This window comes from Neoarius graeffei, chromosome 4, assembly GCF_027579695.1.
Source record: "Neoarius graeffei isolate fNeoGra1 chromosome 4, fNeoGra1.pri, whole genome shotgun sequence".
In the NCBI taxonomy this organism is placed as follows: domain Eukaryota; kingdom Metazoa; phylum Chordata; class Actinopteri; order Siluriformes; family Ariidae; genus Neoarius; species Neoarius graeffei.
The window spans coordinates 35,456,032-35,464,670 of NC_083572.1; the positions used below are offsets into that span (position 1 = coordinate 35,456,032).

General features: G+C 44.0%; 1 protein-coding gene across 21 annotated transcripts in view; it reads left to right on the forward strand.

Moving 5' to 3' along the window:
* The window catches only part of chd6 (chromodomain helicase DNA binding protein 6), a 379,195-nt gene extending 370,821 nt beyond the window's left edge, over window positions 1-8,374 (forward strand). For 20 of the 21 annotated variants that reach the window (XM_060919167.1, XM_060919164.1, XM_060919158.1 and 17 more), the window contains one exon: window positions 5,514-8,374. In XM_060919167.1, the coding sequence (XP_060775150.1) occupies window positions 5,514-6,593 (1,080 nt within the window). In that variant the 3' untranslated portion in view covers window positions 6,594-8,374. The remainder of the gene's footprint in view (window positions 1-5,513) is intronic. The other variant, XM_060919179.1, reaches the window with a different exon arrangement.
* The last annotated feature ends 265 nt before the right edge of the window (window positions 8,375-8,639 follow it).

Below are 8,639 nucleotides of genomic sequence, written 5' to 3' on the forward strand. Positions count from 1 at the left end.
TCACACACACACAATTTACCCCCTTCCTGATTTGTTCTATTTTTGTATATTTGTCACACTAAAATATTTCATGTCTAATTTTAATATTAGACAAAGGTCACCCAAGTAAAAACAAAATGAAGTTTTCAAATGACGATTTCATTTATTGATGGAAAAAGCTTACCATATAAAATATGGCACTCCTGGCTGTAGCGGTGAGAAGACAGACATGCAACCCAGGTATCAGTGAATCAGACTCTTGCAGTTTTCATAAAAAAAGGAGGAGAAGTGCAGGGGGAGTGAAGCATGTGTTCAGTGCAGGTGCCAGAAAGCCAGAGCTATCAGGAGGCAAGGTCACAACCAGGTGCTAGTAGCATCTGGGTCTTTCCAAGACGTCCTTGGCATCAGCGAGGTGCCCTGGGCAAAGAAGGAGAGCGAAAATGAGTTAGTCTGCATTGAGCAAGCTTCACTAAACTGTGTCAAGTGATGCCTTTTTAAACTCCCCTGGTTGCTCGAGGAGGGTTGATTCCGGCACTGATTATATTGCTTCAGCCATGTGTGATCAGCAGGCCCTGCCACATAGCCATGCTGCTCTAAGCTGTCCATAACAGTGGTGCTGAATCACCACCATTCTTTCAGCACCACGGCAGCTGTAGAGTGAGAAGTGATGCACTGCTTTTGCAGTGGTTTTCTCAGGCTGCAATCACATCCCCCTCAGCTCCGAGCCTACAATCCTCCAAGGCTCGGTCCAGAGGCTCTCCTCCTGGAAAGGCTATTGGTGTTCCCATGCTGGGTCCTGGCTCTATGTTGGACCTGAAAAGAGAAGTCCTGCAAAGACAAAAATCAGCAAGTAACATGGGCATTGGTATCTTTGGCAGTTACCTGGTTGGTGACCAGGGTGAAATGATGTGATGGATAGTACCCAAGCTCGGTTACTGCTCACTTGAAGGCGAGGGCTTCTCTTTCCACAGCTGCATAATTCTTTTCTGGTGGCAGTAATTTCCAGCTGATGTACAGCATGGGATGCTCTTCACCCTTCAAAAGCATGGTACCCAGGCCCATCTCTGAGGCATCTTTTTGGATGATGGTATGGTTGAAATCTGGGTTTCAGAGGACAGGGGTGGTGGTGAGGGTCTTATTCAGGGCCTGGAATGCCTGGTTCTGCTTTGCTGGTCCATCATACCTTATCGGGCTCATCCTTCCTGGTAAGCTCTGAGAGGGGAGAGGCTAGCGAGGAGAAATTAGGCACAAATCTGCAGTAATACACAGCCAGTCCCAAGAAAGCATGTACCTGCTGCTTGATGGTGGGCCAGGGGTACTTCTGCACAGCCTCAATTTTCTTCTCCTGGGGTTTCAGTAGTCCCTGGTTGATGTGGTAGCCCAGGTACTGTGCTTTGGTAAGCAGTGAGCCCAGCCTTCCTCTGCTCCCCTAGGATGGATTTTGTGTGTAATAGGTGGTTGGCTCAGGTGGACAAATGGATGACATCATCCAGATATGCCACAGCATACTCTTGGTGGCGGTGCAACACAATGTCCATGAGCCTTTAGAAAGTTGTTGGTGCTCCATGGAGGCCAAAAGGGAGGACCTTGTACTGCCAGTGGCCTGACATGGTAGTGAAGGCAGTCTTTGATTGGCCCATGGTGTTAGGGCAACTTGCCAGTAGCCTTTTGTGAGGTCCAGTTTGGAAATGAACTGGGCCCTCCTGAGATGGTCGACCAAGTCGTCCAATCTGGGCAGAGGATAGCGGTCAAAGTCTGAGACTGTGTTAAGCTTCCTGAAGTTGTTGAAGAGTCTCAGACTTCCATCAGGCTTGGGTACTGCCACTACATGGCTGGACCAGGGGCTGGTGGACTCCTCGATGATCCCATCCCACAGCATTTGTAGCACTTAATCCTCAACTGCATGATGGCAGGCCTTTGTGATATGATAGGGGTGCTGGCGAATCACTCCTCTGGTGGAGGGGGTGGGGTCTTGATGTCGTGCTGGATCAGGTGGGTCCGACTTAGTTCTTCTGCAAATACATACTCGTCCTGGGAAAACAATGGTGTGGGCTGAGAGCAGAGGAAGGGGTTCAATACAGCATTTCAGTCAGTTGACATGATGCAATTGAGTGTCTTTATGCTTACCCGGCTGTTGCAGGTGGTAGTTCAACGGCCCGACACACTCAGCCACTGTGAAGGAACCTTGCCACCACATGAGAAACTTGCAGTTTGCAACGGGGCCAAGTAGTAGGACTAGGTCCCTGGTCTGAAAGTCCCAGGGCTGTGTGGAACAGTTATAGTGGCAGCCCTGCTCAGCCTGGGCATTAAGCATGTGCTGGTACACAGTCGGGACCACCTTGTCTATGCACCCTGCATCTCTTTGATGTGCTTTATAGTCATTCTGAATGGAGGGCTGTTCTTCCAAAGCCTTCTTGGCCACATCCAGGAGGCCCTGAGGTCTTCGCCCGAACAGCAGTTCGAAAGATGTGAATCCTGTCGAAGCTTGGGGTATTCCTCTGACAGCAAACAGAATGTAGGGGAGAAGCAGGTCCTAATTTTGGCCATCTTCATCCACTATTTGTCTCAGCATTTGCTTCAGGGTCTGGTTGAGTCTCTCAACCAACCTGTCAGTCTGTGAATGATACACTGATGTGTGAATCTGCTGGACCTGCAACAACCAACACACATCCAACATTAGCTTAGAGACAAAAGGAGTACCTTGGTCTGTGAGAATGTCCTTGGGGAGCCCCACTCAGGAAAACAGCAGAACCAGCTCCCGGGCGATATTCTTGGATGTGGCCTTCCGTAGTGCTACTGCCTCAGGGTACCGGGCGGCATAGTCCACGATGACCAGGATGTGTTCATGACCCTGGGCAGACTTGGGAAGGGGACCCACCAGATGCATGCCCTTTCTCCCGAAGGGAACACCTAATCCCTTGGGATTGGGAGAGGTATAAGTGGAGCAGGAGCAGGTCTCCAAGGGACCGTGCACTGGTACTGGGGGGAGTGCTGGCAGAAATTCTTGATCTCTGAGTTCATCCCAGGCCAGAGAAAGTGATCCTTGATCATTTCCAGCATGTTTTTGCTTGTGATGTGGCTGCCCAAGGGGTGAGAGTGGGTTAGGTATATCACAATATCCACCTTGGAGCAAGGGACCACTAGTAGGTCTATGCCCTGCCCCTGGCGCACGGTGTGGTGATATAGGAGCCCTCAGCAAACTAAGAAGTAGGACTTGGAGATCAGCTGGCCTGGTTGCTGGTCCTCTCCCTCGAGGAAGCACACATGCCCCCAACAGTTCCTCAGCCATTCATCTTGCTATTGCTCCTGTCCAAAGTTCTCTTCATACATCACCTGCTCAAACACACACAAGAGTGGGTTAGCTGTGGTGTGTGACTCACCTGCAGTGCAGTCCTCAGCTTCCTTGTGTCCCCAAGCCAGTCACACATCTTGGGGTGAGGTGGTCTGTGGGCCTCTGAGGAACATGGAGTCTCCTTGTCCTCCTGGCAGCAGGCAGATCCTTTGGAAATCCCGGCCAGTCCCAACCTCGGAGGAGAGAGACAGGGAGGTCAGGTACCACACCCACAGTGGCATCCCACTCCCCTCCGATGCGGACATAGATGGTGGCCACCTCTCAAATGTCCCTGTGCACGCAGATGGCCTTGACAGTATCGCAACACCCTACAGCCTCAGGCGGGCTTGAACTGGCTGCCCCTCAATTGACGCTTGCATTGAGCAAACTTCACTAATCTGTGTCAAGTGATGCCTTTTTAAACTCCCGTGGCTGCTTGAGTAGGGTTGATTTTACAGAGCTGATTATATGGCTCTAGCCATGTGTGATCAGCAGGCCCCACGCTGTAGCCATGCTCCTCTGAGCTGTCCAAAACAGTGATGCTAAATCACTTCCATCCTTTCAGCACCACAGGAGCAGTAGGAGCAATGTGCTACTTTTGTGGCTGTTTTCTCTAGCTGCCATCACAAAATATATATATACCAATCAGCCATAACATTAAAACCACCATCAGGTGAAGTGAATAACATTTATAATCAATAACAATAAAGATAATCAATGAAATATAGGGTTTCCATTATTTGCAAATTATCACATTCTGTTTTTATTTACAGTTTACACAGCATCCCAACTTTTTTGGAATTGGGGTTGCGCGTGCGCGCACACACACACACACACACACACACACACACACACACAGACACACACATTGATCAGCCATGTGACGTGAATAGCATTGATTCTCAATGGCACCTGGGTGGGAAATATTAGGCAGTAAGAGAAGAGTCAGTCCTTGATGTTGATGTGTTGGAAACAGGAAAAATGCACAAGTGTAAGGATCTGAGCAACTTTGACAAAGGCCAGATTATGATAACTAAATGACTGGGTCTGAGCATCTCCAAAATGGCACAGCTTGTGGGGTGTTCCTGGTATGCAGTGGTTAGTACCTACCAAAAGTGGTCCAAGGAAGGACAACCGGTGAACCAACAACAGGGTCATGGGTGTCGAAAGGCTCATCGATTCACATGGGTCACAAAGGCTAGGTCCAATCCCACAGAAAAGCTATTGGAGCACAAATTCCTGAAAAACTTAATGCTGATACCTTTCTGTTTTAGCCAGCATTAACTTTTTCAGCAGTTTGTGCTGAAAAATTGCATTGTATGAGGACATATTTTGTGCTGTTGATGTGAATTTTTTTCCTGTTTACAAATACGTCCTCATCTTGCGACCATGAAATAATTTTTACGTGTTCCATCACACCGAGTAGATTGGCAATTGACATGAAACTGGCTTTATTTCTTTGTACATGGTGAATGTATAAAGGGAAACGTATGGATTTCTCAGTGATGTGGGTTTACAGAGTTAATTTATTGTTTGGTGGATAGCTCAGCTTCCAGACAGCTGGGAGATCCCCAAGCTGTCAGCATTGCAAAGTTGCATTTTCCCTGGTACCAAGTAGTAAAGCATTGCCAAACACTTAATTTACCAATGATTGGGTTGTTTCGGTCAATTTGAGATGTTATTGCATCCCTCACAAGCTCCACAACAATCACAACTGAGGCAGTGTCATTTTAGTAGTTCTGTGTTGTTAATGTTTCCAAAATATTGCAAGGTGGAATGACAGCAGCTGTTTTATGATCCTTTGTGAATTGGTCTTAGTGAGTTAGGACTCCTTTCGACTACTTTTTAGTTCTCCCAGACTTAGCTGCTACTTTTATTGCTAAAGGGCTCTGTGAATTATTCTTTGTCAAAAAAAATACGCGGCCCAAAGTTAGGACTGACACATCCATTATTTTTAGGAGTTTCTCCTAAATCGGCAAGTTTGGAGCTAATTTTAACCTTAAGATGCTTTGTAAATATGGGCCCGGATTCTTAAATATTCAACATTAATGTTATTTTATTTAGGTCACTAATATCAGTATGGCCACAGTTAAAGTTATTATAAACTTTATAAAGCATTTATTTCATGACCAGTTCTTGTTAGATTAATTTGAGTACCCAGTCATAAAGTGATACTGTTCTTTTTTATATATATATATTTAAGGGTTTCCTCCCAGAAGGAAAGTTCACCAGGATTCTCACTGAGCCAGTGAATCGAGATCCGAGCACACGTCGTAGAGGCAGAAGACCCCGGAGTGAGATGCCCAAAGCCCCTGAGCTACCTGCTGCCATTGGACCACTCTTTATGAATGAAGGGCTTATTGGCATGGACTTGGTTAACTTACCCAACCTCCGCAATGTCCCTGGCATTCCGATAAGTGGGCTCATGGGCTTTCCACCTAGTTTGACTACAGCTCTACCAGGAGAAGATGCTAAGAATGGCCTGAGTATGCTACCTATGATGCTCCATAATATGTCAGCAGTGCAACCTCCCATGTATGGCACTCATATAAGTGGAATGATAAACCCGTCACTATCTGCTACAGCCTCCACAGTAAACACAGCTGCCAGCTCCTCCAGCATGACAACAGTGACTTCCATATCCTCTGCCACTGTGGCCTTAAGCCCTAGCCCTGCAGTCAGCTCCAGCACAGCAGCTTCTAAAGAGAGAGCCAGCCCTGAGCCTAATACTGAGGGACGGAGCACAGATGATAGAACACTAGGAGAGAATGAGAAAAAAATTTTACCTGCTGTTCCCAGCCCCACCGTTACTAGCAGTACTGCTAGCATTACAAGCAGTGGGAGCCATTTAACCTTCAACCCCTTTTTGATCCCAGGAATGCCTCATGGATTACTGTATCCCCACATGTTCCTGCCACATGGTAGTATTATGGCACTTCCATCAGCATCAGATAGTACTGGCATTACTAAGCAGAAGAAAAAGAAAATTAAGGATGAAGGAAGGGTGGAAGAAGACAATGGATTATTGGAGGTACAGGATGAGGAGATGAAGGGGATAAGGGATAAAGAAACACTGGAGAGTAAGCATAAAGAGGGCAGGCTTAAAGAATCTTTGCTAACTGTGGACACCAATAAGGTTAAAAGTAATGATTCTAGTAACCCTCCATCTGTGGTCAACACAGCCAAAGCAGTAGAGGAAATAAAAGGAGAGGCACAGAAAACAATAGATTGCAGCATGCCTGTGCCAAAAGAAGATGGCTTAGATGTAAAACAGGATATGTAATAGACTCTGCTCTTCAGTGAGCAATAGTGTCTTTGTGTTGTGCTGGTAAAAGTTTGTGTAAAGAAATTTGATTATTGACTTGTTAATGTTTATAGATTTGCTGCATAATCAAAACAGGTAAATTCTCTGACATACCCCTTTCCAAGAGTTTGCTGAAATTACTATAAAGTAATAGCATGCACACACTTGCATTTCAGTACCACAAGAATACCCCAAAAAACCATCACTTTGAATGTCACTCTTGCATCATGGAAATGGGTCCTGAGGTCACCTGACCTGTTCTGGTTGTGTATGGCACACTTAGCTCAGTGTTAGAAGTGACAACGGATGTCATCAAAATGATCCTGCTTTCTTTTTTTCATTTGGGTTTTTTTTTCTTCAATTGCAATCCAGCCACAATTCCCAAGTTCTGGGTAAGAGTCAGAAAATGCTACAGTTGATGACAGGTGTTGTGAAATGACATGACAGTCTTGTCTTTAAGTTATGGTGCTTACAGGGTTATAGAAAAAAAAACCATGCTCCTTTGCATACAAAATGAATTGGTTAGGTTTTTCATAGAAATACTTGTAAACCTTTCACATTTGTATTAAAAGCCCATTTCCCATGAGTGGATTATTAGCAGAGTTGCTGCTGTTACTCTTATGATGGACAGCAAAGCCCCATCATTAGTTGATTGCTGCTAAATTCTAGGAACAAAACATGTTTAAAAGTAAGTAGAAAGTTATACATAAATGCAACATGCGTACAGTTGAACCATGAGAATAGAGAAGAAAACACTGCTTAACATTTATAACAAAGAACAATTCAGAAATTTTGGGGGTCATGAAGGTGAAATATAATTCCTGTGTCATTTTGACATGAAACCCTTTCCTTCTAACACTCCAGAGATGGACTATGCTGTGAGAATCGATTTAAGTAAGGGTAGAGTGATCTTGGATTTGACAAGGTATCCTTAGAATTTCATGTGTTGATTCCTAGTGAATCTTAGAACCTCTTAATGTAAGTATGGAGCCAGTGGGTGAAGATTATGTTTGAACATCTAATTCATGTGAACACTCATAGTGAAATTAACATTTCATTGTCAATGGATATCATTGCTGTGTTTTGTCTTACATGTAGAGTAAGAGGGCCTAGAGTTGATGAGAAACTGTTTCTGGGGCAGAAGGCCTTGCTTAAATTCTTTTGTCTGACCTGATGCATCTGAAAAGAGTGTAGAGTAGTATCTGTCAAAAAAAATTTTTTTAAACATGTAAATTTATATAGCTGTATATTGCTGTTACTTTTGTTTAAAAGCACACTATTTTTGTCAGTATGTCATTGGGAGAAACTGTAAATCAGTGCTAGTATTTCTTGTATCCACCCATATTGTACACTAGATGAACAGACAAGACCATTTTTCTCTCCAAATCTCACAGCAGGGTTTTTTTTTTCCTTAAGTTCCTTAGGTTGTGTTACTTTTCTATGCCTATCATTCTTGAATTTTCTTAACATTTCTTAACATTTTTTTTTAAGTAAAAACATTTTGCACGGTCCTTATGGTGAATGTTTATCTGGAACTGTATTCTGTCTTATGTGTTCTTATTTCTTCTGTTTATTGTATAGAAATTTGTTTGTGTGGACACATGTACATACATGTCTGCTCCTGCAGAGGATAGTTTTCATCCATGTAAACCTGAACATTATATTTCTCATCTTTAACCAGTTTTCTTTTTGTGTTAGAACTCTGTACTATCATTTTGTTCCTTACCAATTACCAAATATAAATATGGTATTTCATTTGATATTTCTTTCATTTATCCAGTTTAATGAAAATACATTTAGTTTATTTAGCATTTTAAATTGCCTTATTTAGCATTTCACTCATAGTATTTGTTACATATTCATTTTGGGCTGTGTATGTGAAGGTGTCTGTTTTTGGAATGGGAAGCACTCTTGCTACCCTAACCAAAGCTTCTGTGGGTGCATAAATTCTGATTCCAATATTAAAGATTATACCATGGCCACAGAAAATACATATTTCTGATTGGCTGGAAACTGTTCCTAATA